General features: G+C 45.6%; 1 protein-coding gene across 2 annotated transcripts in view; it reads right to left on the bottom strand.

Moving 5' to 3' along the window:
• Positions 1-13733, bottom strand: part of LOXHD1 (lipoxygenase homology PLAT domains 1) — a 169046-nt gene that overhangs the window by 56637 nt on the left and 98676 nt on the right. For both annotated transcript variants that reach the window (XM_064294569.1, XM_064294570.1), the window contains exons 22-25: positions 7340-7503; positions 6201-6305; positions 3520-3648; positions 1701-1865 (exon numbers count right to left, since the gene is read on the bottom strand). In XM_064294569.1, the coding sequence (XP_064150639.1) occupies positions 1701-1865; positions 3520-3648; positions 6201-6305; positions 7340-7503 (563 nt within the window). The remainder of the gene's footprint in view (positions 1-1700; positions 1866-3519; positions 3649-6200; positions 6306-7339; positions 7504-13733) is intronic.

The following is a 13733-nucleotide window of genomic DNA, read 5'->3' as shown; positions in this document are numbered from 1 at the left end:
TCCACAGAGTTTTCTTGGATGTAATTTTTGCAGCAGCAGACTGCTAGGTCTTTCTTCCGAGGCACCACTTGGTAGGTTCAAACTACCAAACTTTTGGTTGGTAGCTGAGAACAAAATCTTTCCCTCCATCCCTTGGCCTGCAGCTCCCAGTCCCCTGGATCTCTGAGACAGTCACCAGGCAGGGAAGGGGCTCTGAGCACAGTCCCCTCCCCTGTGCTCCCACCCAGCATACTTCCACCTGTAAGTTGGTGCCACACCGCCTCAGTAGGCAAAGTCAAGTCTTTGATGACCTTTTTTTTGGGGGGGAGAGATGTGAGTTGACAACAAAGGGCAAATGGCTTTCTTTTAATATCAAGCTAGAACTGAATAAATCCAAGATCAGGCCACAAACATTCTCTTTTTTATTTTTGAAGAGAGGAAGGCTGGCCCTGGGGGAAGTAGGGAGAAGCTGCAGGTCCAGGAAGCAGGTATAGTGAGGAGCGTTTCCATTCCTGTCAGCTCCACCTCTCCCTTCCTCTCTCTCACCCTCTCCATGTAAATGTCTACTCTGTCCTCAAGGGTCCCACCCAATACTGCTCCAGGCCTGTGCACCTGTCAAGTCAGTGTCTCTCCTAGATAGCAGGTAACTCCTCCTGGGGGTAGGGGCTTGATCAGAGGGTCTGCTTTGTATATGCCCGGCCAGGGGCTTTAGTAGAGGGAAATGACACGTTTTTCCAAACTTTCACCCGGAAGATAAAGTTAAATTGCTTTACCGGCCCCACCTCAAAAAAAAAAAAAAAAAAAAGTTCATGACTAATTCATACTGTTTCAGTATGAGTTGTTTGGGGGAAATCTTTCTGCTACAGTTAATTACTTAGTTATGGAGCCCTGGTGGTGCAATTGTCAAGTCTCTTACAGGCTGCTAATTAAAAGGTTGGCAGTTCGAACCCACCAGCCGCTCCTTGGGAGAAAAGACGTGTCAATCTGATTCCATAAAGATTACAGCCTGGGAAAGCCTGTAAGCCACTCTACAATGTTATATAGGGTCACTATGACCTGGAATTGACTTGATGGCATACAACAATTATTTAGAGAAAAATCGTATTCTCTGGGTTTGGTTCAGATTTCAGCAAATTCAGACAAAGTCTTAGTAGTGTTTATTTCAGTTTGATTCCCCGGACCTAGTGCATAGCTACACATATATACACATTTAATACACGCTTTCTGATGATGGTGGTGGAAGGGAAGTGTCAAAAACCACCAAATTGCTCCCTGTCCTCTTTTCCTTTAGCCTGTAAAGGAATTACATTTACCTCCTATTTTCTTTTTTTTTCCTCCCGAATCAGGAGAAAATCTTACAGTGGTGATTTCTTTGGGGTGTTAACGACTAGAAAAAGGATTGGCAGATGGCATTGATAATGACCTTTACAATTAGACCTATTCTTTTTGGAGACTGACTGCATTCTTTTCTCTGTTTTGCAGATGAGGAAACTGAGCCTAGAGAGATTAGGTTCTCTCCTGTGTCACCAGCTAGTGTGGGGTGGACTTGGGAATAAGCCTTTCCTTGGGCTCTGCCCACAGCCTCACAGGGCCCAGGGAATGTAGGGAAGGAGCAAGAGGTCCAAATCTCCAAGGCTGGCCTGGCCCAGAGTCCCAGCTAGAGAAAGGATAGGGCCCGGTTGGGGTGGTGGTGCTGGGCTCCTGGCCACTGAGGTTCCTACATGGTGTGTACCGCCTTGTCTGCAGCTCTGCGTGGAAGAGGTCCCTGACGATGGTCCCGTCGTCCTCATTCTTGGCCAGCCAGCGGCCACAGGGAAATGTCATACACTTTCCAAGAGATGGGGCATCCACCTCCACCCAGTCCACAAACCAGCCTGGAGCCTTGCCTGGAGGAGGAGGAGACGAAGTCCTGGAGGATGTCTGTACATGGCTTCCTGGGCGTGACTTCAAGGACTCCAAACACCCTTCGCTACTTGATGGTGGATGCCTACAGTCCCATCATTATCATGTCATCCCTTTAGCTTACAGAGTAGTTAAAATGCACACCCAGCTGAAGCTGAATCAACTCCAGGCTGCCAGCAGGGAAATTAGCAAGAGTGAAGGACCCTGGGGAGCAGTGACAGGAAGACAGAGAGGATCTGAGGGGGTGGGAGGCAAGGACAGTGTCCAGGGTGGGAGGGGCTCCAAATAGGGAGCCAGGGGTGCCAAAGGAAACCTGTGTGACAGAGACTATACTTTTCACCAAAGGATGTGGATGGTACTCACAGCTGCCTGGCCTCAGTTTGTGATGGACGAAGGGAAGGGAAGAGTGGGGGACAGGATGGTCCTCCCTGGGAAAATCTGTGCTCAAGCTTAAAAGAAGGAAATGGCAGCTAGGCCTACACTCCCAGGTGCTAGGACAAGGGTCCCCTTCCTTAGGTTTAGAAGAGGTGTTTTTACGAGCAAGAAAAACAGCCCTACTTTACTCAGGGAGAAAAAGCCTGTGTACATCCTGTGTCTGGTTGAAGTGTGAGTGGGTTCCAAGAAGAGCTGGCTGGATCAGTGCTTCTCAAAGTGTGGTCCCTGGACTAGCAGCAGTAGCAACACCTGGGAACTTGTGAGAGTTGTGGATTCTTGGGTCCCAGCCCAGACCTACTGAATCAGAGACTCTGGGGGTGAGGCCTGGCAATCTGGGTTTCGACAAGCCCTCCAGTAATTCTGATGCACACTCAAATTTGAGGACTGTCATGGATTGAATTAAGTCCCCCCAAAAACTGGGTGTATCAATTTGGCTGGGCCATGATTCCCGGTATTACGTGATTTTCCTATATGTTGTAAATCCTGCCTCTATGATCTTAATGAGGGAGAGGATGGGCAGCAGTTGTGTTAGTGAGGCAGGACTCAAGTTACAAGATTGGATTGTGTTTTGAGGCAATCTCTTTAGATATAAAAGAAAGAAGCCAGCAGAGAGACAGGGAGACCTCATACCACCAAGAAAGCAGTGCCGGGAGCAGATCACATCCTTTGGACCCGGGATCCCTGTGCCTGAGAAGCTCCTCAACCAGGGGAAGACTGATGAGGAGGCCGACAGAAAGAGAAAGCATTCCCCTGGAGCTGGCACCCTGAATTTGGACTTTTAGCCTACTTTACTGTGCAGAAGTAAATATCTCTTTGTTAAAGCCATCCATTTGTAGTATTTCTGTTACAGCAGCACTAGTGACTAAAACAACGACATCAGAGATAGATGAGGGCTTCTCAAATCTAGCCGCACGTTAAAATTACCAAGGGTGGACAGGAAGCCTTAACAACCACCAGTGTCCCAGCCCCACCCCAGAACAATTAGACCAGAATCTGCTTGTCTCCAAAGGCCCACTGGGCTAAAGAAAGTGAGGGAACTGTGTTGTTTGTTATGGAAGGCAGGTGACACCCAGGTCTCATTACCAGCAGGAGAATGTATTCATCCTCCCTGCCCCAGCCCCAGACCCATGATTCTTTCTCAGGTGCCCAAGGAGAGACCTGTCGGAGGTCCTTGAATTCTTAGCAGGGAAAGGGAAACCAGACCTGTGTTATCATGGCCAATCCTGACTTTCCACAGGTCGCCCAGATCCAGCGTCTCCACTGTGAAGATTTCGATGCTGCCCCTCTCAAACTTGTCACTGTTGGTCTTGGAGGACTTCAGGAGGGTTATTCCTGTGATCAAATGACCCCAACATGACTGGTTGGACCTGAGGCCTTTTTAACCTGGTCTGGCCCACCCCTGGAGTCCCTCCTTATAATGATCAAATTTCTCAAAGTCCATCAAATTTAGACCAGGCAATTACCATCCACTGGGCACCTTTGCACCTTTGGCATTTTTTTTGTCTGTGTGTTCTTTTATCGAGCTGTAAAATAATCTAGTGAGGTATGTGTTTTTATCTCCAGTTTGTATCTAAAGAAAGGGAGACACCAAGAGGTTAAGTGACTTATCCAATATCACCAAGGAGAAAGTATTGGGACCTGAATTCCAATGTCTGCTCTCCTTCCACACTGGCCACGTTCCTCCACATGGAGAGGGAGCCATGACAGAGGACTCTCCCCAGGCTCCCTGGGGAACCAGTAGGTGCCCTGTGGGTATGGGGCATGTGGGAATTCTCCAGAGACTCTTTCATGGATTACAGAAGGAGGGATGGCTTCAAATCCCCTCCACCAGCCCTCTCACATTCAGCAGGTGTCCTGGGACTCTGGCTGGGGTGTCTGTCTGAAATGGTGATAATGCTCAGAGTTATCACCATCCCTTATTGCCTCAGCACATACCTCATTTCCTGTAAGTCCCCTCACCCCTTAAAGTCTAGTCTCTGGGCCCACCTCATACAGGAAGTCTTCTGATATCCAGAAGACCCCTGGGAGAGTGGTTTAAGTGTACAGAGAGACAGACAGACCTTGGTTCTAGACCTAGCTCTTACCACCTGGGTGGCCTTGGGCAAATTACTTACTGTCTCTGAGACTTGGTTTCCTCAAACATGAAAAAGGGTGGACTCAGTTCCTGTCCCATAGGATTGATGTGAAGATTTAATAAGATGAAGACAGTTGAGTGCTAAGAAATGTGCCTAATACATAGAAAGCCCTCAGCCAAGAAAAGCAGTTATTAGAGCCCATCAATTTCATTGACTATGGTTCAGTGATTATTGTAACCACATATTTTTATAAGCTATAATTCTTTCATTATACACTACCTGACTTATCATATCTATTAAATTAATAACAATAATTCAAAGTTATAAGTGTTGCTTTGTCCCAAACATTTCATAAATTCAATTTTGTTAAATTTACAACTCTATGAGGTACAAGTGTATGAATTACAGTGTTGGAGAAGAATATTAAATATACCATGGACTGCCAGAAGAATGAATAAATCTGTCTTGGGAGAAGTACAGCCAGAATGCTCCTTAGAAGGGAGAATGATGAGACTTCATCTCACATGCTTTGGACATCTTCTCAGGAGAGAGCAGTCCCTGGAGAAGAACATTATGCTTGGTAAAGTTGAACGTCAGCAAAAAAGAGGAACACCCTCAGTAAGATGGACTGACACGGTGGTTACAACAATGAGCTCAAACATAGCAATGATTGTGAGGCCAGGGCAAGAGCAGGCAGTGTTTTGTTCTGTCGTACGTAGGTATCTATGAGTTGTAACTGACTTGACAGCACCTAACAAGAACAACAACATGAGGTATATACTAGTTTCATCCACATTTTACAAATGAGGGAACTAAGGCACAGAGAGGTTAAGCAACTTGTCCAAGGTCACACAGCTGATAAGTGGTAGAGCCAAAATTTGAACCAATCAGTCATACCCCAGAGCATGCCCATGCTCTCTGCCACCACACCATTGTATTAGATATGAGCCCCTGAGGATAGAGTTTATGACCATTCTTCAACAATGATTGGCACAGTGCTCTGTACCTACTGGCTTCTGAGCAAATACATGATGACTGCTTGAAGGATTGACTCCTCTCTGAACTCAGACCAAATGGCTGGACAGATGACCTATCTGAATGGCTGACCCCAACACTAAATGTCACCCTCTCCAAGACCCTGGGCAGAGGTTCCAGAGTGATTCCAAGATTCCTTGAGCATTTCATACTGAGGGTACCATGAAACTCATTGGCTGCATCTCACTGGCGGTTGGGAGAAGCCACCATTTCCCAGGTTGTTATTAGGGATGGGGTTAGGGTTAGGACTACCTCTGCCATTAGAACAGGAAGAAGAGCTCTGGCAGAAGATACATAGAAGAGACCATGCACGGTTTGGACTGGGGTTCTGAAAGGCAAACAGATTTGCACATCCAGAAGGGGCACAGAAAATGGTAAAACCATTCAGAAAGGCCTGGGAAAACACTGACAATTGGATTGGGCACCATGAGCTAGGGAGGAAGACACTGAAGGACAGATGATTTACATGGCTTCCACACATGTGAAGGGTGGTAAAAACACCTATGAGGACTTGAGAGAGAGCAAGGAGCTGGGGTCCAGGAGGACTGACTTAGTGAGATGCAGGAAGAATTTCCCAAGGAACCAACTTTCACAACTGAGGTAGGCAAGTCACCTCCTGTGGAAATAATCAGGAAAAAGGACCTGCCTTTCTGGTTGCGTGCAATCTGTCAAGAGACAGAGACATGACCAGGATTTCCTTGGAAACCATTTCTGAGTCTTCCAGTCTCCCTGGGGAGGAACACTGTGAACATTGGCCCTGCCTTGCTTTCTTACCAGTGTTGTCCTGAGTGCCAAAGAGTGTGATGAAGACATTGGCATCTGTGCCCGCATTCTTCTTGTCCCCGGTCTTTATGGTCACTGAGAATGTGGTAGATTTATCTGCCAGGAGAGGAGATGTGAGTGGTAGGTTGCTCCTCCCAAGAGGGGAGGAGGAAGAAGAGCCACTTTGTCTAGGAGGACTTCCTTGATTTACCCCATCTGACCCCCTCACTCCAACTCTTCCTCCACCCCTTCATTCTTATATCTGTGAACCCTGCAATACGTAATGTTCAAGCTGACCATTTCTATGAATTGCTTTATTCATGGCATGTGTTGTCCTGTAGTAGCCTTTAGTCTAGAAACTTCCTGAGTGTAGAGATGAACTCTCCCCTAACTTTGACCCACACAGAAATTCTTGAATCTACTGAGTTGATTAAATGGTTAGGGGAGACTTGAGGTGACTGCAAGAAGTCAAAGGCTAGTTAGCCAGGGGCCCCAGTCTTACTCTTCCAGGCTAGGAGGAGTTTCAGGGATGTGAATTCCTGGGAAGAAAGCTCAAGCATCATAGACCACTTGAAGGTTACTATTCATTCTTTCCCTTGACAAAAACGTATGGAGAACCTATAGTGTACCTGGAGGGGAAGACACAGGACAGAATCAGAACCAGCTACCCCAATCCATTCTGTTATACTATACCCTACTCTACCAGACTCTACTCTACCATACTCTACTCTGCTCTACTTTACCCTACTCTACTCTATTTACTCTATACTACGCTACTCTACCCTACTTTACTCTACCCTACTCTATTCTACCCTACTCTACTCAACTCACTGTACCCTACCCTACCCTAACCTAACCTACTCTACTGTACTCTGCTCTGCTGTATTCCATTCCATTCTTCTATCGTAGCCTATTCATGACAACAACTCATGTAATTTATGCTAGACAAGTGGAAATATGCCCCACTTCACCTCCCCATTCTTATCCATGAAGGAATGAGAGGGAAGTACAGATATATTGGCAGAAGAGGAAGTGCCCATATCCCACAGGAGAGGGAGGGAAGATGGAGATCTAGGGTGGGTAGGTCCTTAGATGTCCTTTAGGAGTGAAGAAGTATGCTAGAGGAAAAAAATCAGCTGAGTTTAGGACACCTTTCTGCTCCAAGACCAGGTTGTCGAGGGGGCTGTTGTCACCTCGCCCACCCTCCTCATCCTCCGGAGGCAGCACATAGGACTCATCCACTGGCAACAGCTCCCTGGACAGCTGGCCATCGTCCTCCTCCACTGCCAGCCAGCGTTGGCACGGGAAGTAGTACCTGTGGGGTGGAGGGGGGAAGATTAGGAATGTCCTTCTGGGAAGGTCTCATGCAGGAACTGTCATGGACTGAGAAATAAGACACCCTTCATGGGGCTCCAGATGCTCCTCGGTCTGCCCCGCATGGCATTGCCCTTCCATCCTACCCTGCCTGGGAACGCCCTCATTAGAGTGACTTGCCTGGGGTAGAAAACAAATGTGTGGACATTGTCTCCAGACACCTGATTGAGATTGCCCGTGGTAACAGAGCCTGGTACATAGTAGACCTTCAATCAGGGTCATATTGAATGGAAGTATCTAAAAGGGGAGGGAGGGGTTTGTGGATCTCTCTAGACTTTTCTGGAATTAATCTATTATCCAGAGCCAATTTAGCGGAGAATGCTGTACATAGTAGGTGCTCAATACATAATTGTGGAATTAATGGATTTTAACAGAATTACTCAATTATGATTTTGATTTTGGAAGAGATAAAGAGTGGGGCTAAAGAAGCTGGCACAGCTGGTAACTGGGACAGTCACTGGAGCGGAGGTCTAAGTCAGGCTTCTCAGTGTAGGGGCAGAGTCCTGCACAGTGGAGGCATCTAGACAGGAAGGGAAGGCAGAATCAGGGATGAGCAAGGCAACAGATACGGTAATTAAAAACTCAGCCTCTAGAGCCAGACTGTCCATATTTGTATCCTGGTTTTGCTACTTATAGATATGTAACCTTGAGAAAGTTTATTTACCTCTCTACACCAGGGCTGCCAGATTTAGCAAATAAAATTATAAGACTCCTAGCTAAATTGCAAATAAATAATGAATAATTTTTTAATGTACCTATGTCCTATGTGTGATGGGACATACTTACACTAAAAAATTATTCGTTGCTTCTCTGAAATTCAACTTTAACAGGGAGTCCTCTATTTTATCTGGGAACCTGACTCTGTACTTCAGTTTATCATTCTGTAAAATGAAAGCTATTAGTACTTGTTTTATAGGTTGTTGTGAGGATTAAATGTGTTAAGCATTTATATTTAAAGTACTTATAAAGATAGCTGGCTCAAGGTAGGCTCTGGGTAAGAATTTTCTAATATTACTGTTGGTATTATTATTATTTTGCTTACCCTGCTTTCTCTTCAGCCTATGGCTGGGCTCTCTGGAGACTGTGGGATTGAGAGTTCCCCTTGGGCCCCTAAGCTCCCAGAACAATTCAAAGGGTCTGAGAGTGCAGTCCATCTCTAAATTGGGGCAGTTCTGCCCCAGCTGGCCCTCCTCCCCATCCCTGCCCAGGTACATAAGGGCCATTCAGGAACTGGCCATAGTCTGTAGATGCGGGAGCAGCAGAGGTTGAATGTCTCACCTCCACCTGAGCCCCACAATCTCTCCCACAGTTCTCATTGACTCTAAATCTCAAAGTGTTAGAGAAGCAGAACCAGAGAGCTTTGCCTCAGTCCTTGGGCTCAGGTGAGATGGGATGGAGGCAATTTTACATTGATGGACATGGATTTAAAGGACAGGAAGTGTTCAATCCAGAGTGATATAAATTAAATTGCAATTCACTTAATATTTAAGTGAGAAATGTATACTGTTCCACTTCCTAGCCTTTAAATGTATGAATGGGAAAGTTAACATTTTTTTCAATAAAATAACATATGAATAATAGGTTTTCATTCTAAATTATGGGCAATTAAGGGCGAGAGAGAAATAAAGAAGGAAGTGAGGTCAGGGTAAAGGCAGAGACAATGAGTGTGAGAAGTTGGGGGACAAAGGCAGAGGAAGAAGACACACAAAGAAAGAGCCAAGGAAACATATCCAGGGAAAGGGAAAAAGAAGGGAAGAGTCATAACCCCACCACGTCTACAAAGAGATGACTGCATACAGAGTCTGGCTTTCATAGAGCGTTGTCTCTATTCTCCCTGAGATACGTTCGCTGAGACCTTAAAGCCCCTCAACATGCACATAACTGCAGCATCATGGACAGATCTCCTCTCAGCACCTGTTCCTTGAGCAGATGGAATCAGAGCAGAAGCCAGGATTGGCATGAGTGCTGGGCATTTAGTCTCTGTCCCCACACAGCCAACGAGCACACTCTTAGGGTTTAGCAGGAGACTGGGGCTACTGACCCCTTCCCCTTCCTCCCACAGGAATAAGTCCTATTCCAGCAGGTCTTTGGGTCCTGGGGGGGGGGAGGGGGCAGGGAATTTTTAAGGAGAAAAGAGGCAAGCAGGTGCTCTGGGCCAGATATGCCCACCATACCACTTAGCAAGGCCAAGTAAAGTGGTGATGCTAGTAGAGTGCCATAGAGAAAAAAGCATGGGTCTGGAACTCAGGAATTTAGGATTTGTGTCCCTTCTCTGCCCCTTACAAAGTGTGTGATCTCTAGAGCTTAAGTTTCATCACCAAGAAGGCTGAGTGAGATAATCTGTAAGACATTTTCTGTCTCAACACTCTTCAACCCCCAAGATCTCTAGAGAACATTTTCTCATCAGATTAAAGTTAGAAAAAAAAAGTCCAACAACTTTGTCACATCCCCTTTTCACAATAAGGATGATCATGGAAACATATGTTGAGGGAAAATCTCCATCGATCTGGCTCCCTGAATGATCAGATTGAATGAGGACTCCTTGATGCCCTACCTTAGACATGTAGTATGACCAAGAAATAATAAGACACTGAGATTTTAGGGCTATTTATTACTTAGCAGAACCTAGCCTATTCCGACTGATAAACTTGAGATTACACACATATATATGCATATATTGTGTATAAAAAAAAAAAGCTTTGCCATCGAGTCAATTCAGACTCATAGCAACCCTACAGGACAGAGTAGAACTGCTCCATAGGGTTTCCAAGGAGCAACTGGTGGATTCGAACTCCTGACCTTTTCATTAGCAGCTGAATGCTTAGTCACTATGCCACGAGGGCTCCATACTGTGTATATATATATATTTTGTTATATATATATATGCATTATTTTCAAATAAATTGTTTCAAATAAGTGGTTATTTAAGTGATATCAATGGAAGAGGTTGCCCATGGAGCATATATTTGTATATTTAATTGTGTGTCTCACCTGCTAGGCAAACTGTAAGTCCCATGAGCAGAGGGATGGTGTCTGTCTTGCTCATTGCCAAGTCCATAGTCCCTAACGTACACATCAATAGAATTTAAAGACATTGTCCAGGTGAAACGTCCTCACTTTCTCCTTCAACATTCCTCTGAAATAATTCCTAGGTTTCTTAATCAGCCATCATTGTTTCCTTGAAGATGTACTTTCTTTTTCCTAAGATCCCTCTTAGAAAGTGTTGCCTAAGCCAAACCAACGGTTTCAGGAATTGTCTGGGCAGAGTAGGGAGTGAAGGAAAGACCAGCATCTCCTCAGTCCAAAAGTGACATGACCATAACATAAAAATCAACTTGACACTTTTTTTGGACTCTCATTTTTTTCATGGTGGCCAAGGGGTGGGGCCTCCCAGGATAGAGGAGGCAGGAGGAGTCCAGAGATAAATTTTCCCAACTTCACAATCTTGTAAAAAGCTGGAACCGCAGAGTCCTTCGTTAAAGGAATGTGAGGCTCTGTGCAGTTTTTCACCCTTCAAAGGGGGCATCATTCTGAGTCAACTGTTCAATTCCTAGCACTTAGCATGGCGTGTTTTACAACTCTTTGCGGCATTAACAAATGAATCAATGTATCAATCATAATTTAGTTCATTTAATAAGTATTTATAGTACACATATTGTGTGCCAGGTGCTCTTTTAGTACTGGGGAAGACACAGCAGTAAACAAAACCAATGAAGTCTTTGTCTACAATGACCTTATATTCTATTGCAGGGAGATGAACAATGACTAAATACACCAGTTTATTGTAGGTCAGATGACATTAGTGCTATGCAGAAAAATAAACAGAGAAAGAGGAATCAGAGGTGTGGGATTGGGAGGGGGCTATGCTCAGTCTCACTGAGATGGTGACATCTGAGTAGAGACCCATCTAAAGAGATTACAAAAGTGAGCCATTTGGGGGAAGAGAGTGCCTGGGAGAAGGGACAGCAAATGCAATGACCTTGAGGTGGGACCATGTCTGCTGGGCTCAAGGAACAGCAAGGAGTGAGCAAGAGAAGATGAGGCTAGAGAGGGAAGGAAGAGGTGTGGGGCAGACCATGGAGGTCCGTGTAGGCCATTGGAAGTGCTTCGACCCTTACCCCGTGTGAAATGGGAGCTTCTAAGGCTTGTGAGCAGAGGATTGACCTGATCCTCATCATCACACTGCTGTAGACAATAGGAGGGTCTGGGTGGAGCAGCTAAGTCCCTGGGTGGTACAAATATTTAACATACTGGGGCTCTAACCAAAAGGTTGGTGTTCAAGTCCAACCAGAGGCACCTTGGAAGAAAGGCCTGGCAATCTACTTCCAAAAAGCCAACATTGAAGACACTATGAGGCACAGTTTTACTCTGACACACATGGGGTCGCCATGAGTTGGAGTCGACTTGATGACACCTGGTACTGTTTTCGAGTGAAGCACAGGAAACAGCCAGGAGGCACTGGCTACCAGGGTGGTGGTGATGAAGATGGAGAGACTCAGATCTGCCGATGGACCAGGTAAGTGGTATAAGGGCATACAGGAGTCAAGAATATCAAGTTCATGGAGGCCATTGACGTGGTCAGAGGCGGTTGATGGATGTAGTCAGAGTTCACTAATCCTTTTGAATCCTGCAAAGGCCATATTGCTGAGCTAATAAAGGTCATGGAGAGCGTGGGGGAAGGCTCCAGACACTGCTAGGGAAGGTGTCTCTTCAAGAGAGAGGAAATTCACTATCCTGCTTTTGTTTCTTCTGAGCCTCTGTAATTTTCTGTCCATCTCCCAAAGCAGGCTTTGCTCAGGGTAGCCCTTGGCCTGAAGGCTGTTGAAACTGGCTCATCACAGGCCACTTACTGCTGCTTCAAGACAGAAGGAAAAAACAATGCATAAACAAGCAATGCCAACAAAAAAGGATGAGGAGGAAAGAGAGAGAAATGAGGGAAGGTAGGCTTAGAGAAAGGAAGGAAGGGAGAGGGAGAGAAGAGTAATGAGAAGCTTCCATTCGCAAGAATGATAAAAATATAAAATAGCTGGGAATAGACTTAACAAGAACATATAGCAGCTACATGTAGAAAATTGTAAAGCTTCCCGAGAAACATAAAGGAACACTTGGATAAATGGAAAGGTATACCTGGGTGGGTGCACTTAATTCAATATGCAATTCTCCATACGTACATTTAATGGCATAACAATGAAAATTCCAATAGGATTTCTTTTTCAAGTCCTTTAATTTTTTTTTTTTTAAAAAAAAGGTAAGAACACCTAACATTTTTAAAGGCTAATGAAAAAGGACAAGTAGAGACAGATGTGAAAATAAACAATTAAACAATAAAGCAACACTAATTTGAAAATTGTTGGGCTGGCCCAGAAACATCAAATCGATGCATCAGAATAATTGACCCCAACTGAGCTGTGCAGGGAAGCCAGTTATGGTCACAGTTTGTCCCTAGTCTTACACTTCTGCAGCACCTTATCCTTTCCGAACTTAAATTCCTTAGACTTCCAGAGTATCTTGAGAAGTAAGCTGGCCTGGCATCACCAAGCCCATTTAATAGCAAAGGAAAGGGAAGCCCATAAAGATGGAGCAACTTGTCCAGGGTGACCTGGTGAGTTTCTGGCAGAGAACAGACCCCAGGCCAAGACCCTGGTTCCCAGACATGGGGTATTTATTCCCCCATCCTACATGCCACCACAGTGACCTCATGGAAAAACATGACATGGGGCTGTATGTGAGCTGTGCCTCATGGTCTTCTTCCAGAGTGTTCTTTTGGAATGGTGAGACAAGGGTAAGTAAGATATGGAGTGAGCCTAGCAACAGGGCATGCTCCAAGAGACAGCAGGATACAGACCAAGAAATTGGTTTAATTCAGCAAATATCTATTCACTTGGCACCCACTAAATACCAGGTCCTGGAAGGCCCTCAGCAGCCTCACAACCCTCTTCAGATCTTGCTTGCTTCTCTCTCTGCCTCCTTCTGTCCTGCTTCTGTCCACATCACGGGCCTTCTTTCATCTCTGTTGCCCTTGGCCCCCTTAGCCTGAGAGGCAACCTAGCCTACTGGTAGAAAATGCACCAGATTACACATGGTTTGGAGCTCTGGTCCCGGCTCTGGCACAAACTGGCTCTGGGGCTGTGGCTTCACTTCGCTGGGGCCTGATTCCTCCACCCGTCAGAA

Source organism: Loxodonta africana, chromosome 11 (genome assembly GCF_030014295.1).
Source record: "Loxodonta africana isolate mLoxAfr1 chromosome 11, mLoxAfr1.hap2, whole genome shotgun sequence".
NCBI classification, from domain to species: Eukaryota; Metazoa; Chordata; class Mammalia; order Proboscidea; family Elephantidae; genus Loxodonta; species Loxodonta africana.
The sequence above is the reverse complement of the archived record's forward strand: the minus strand, read 5'-3'. Positions and strand labels throughout refer to the sequence as shown.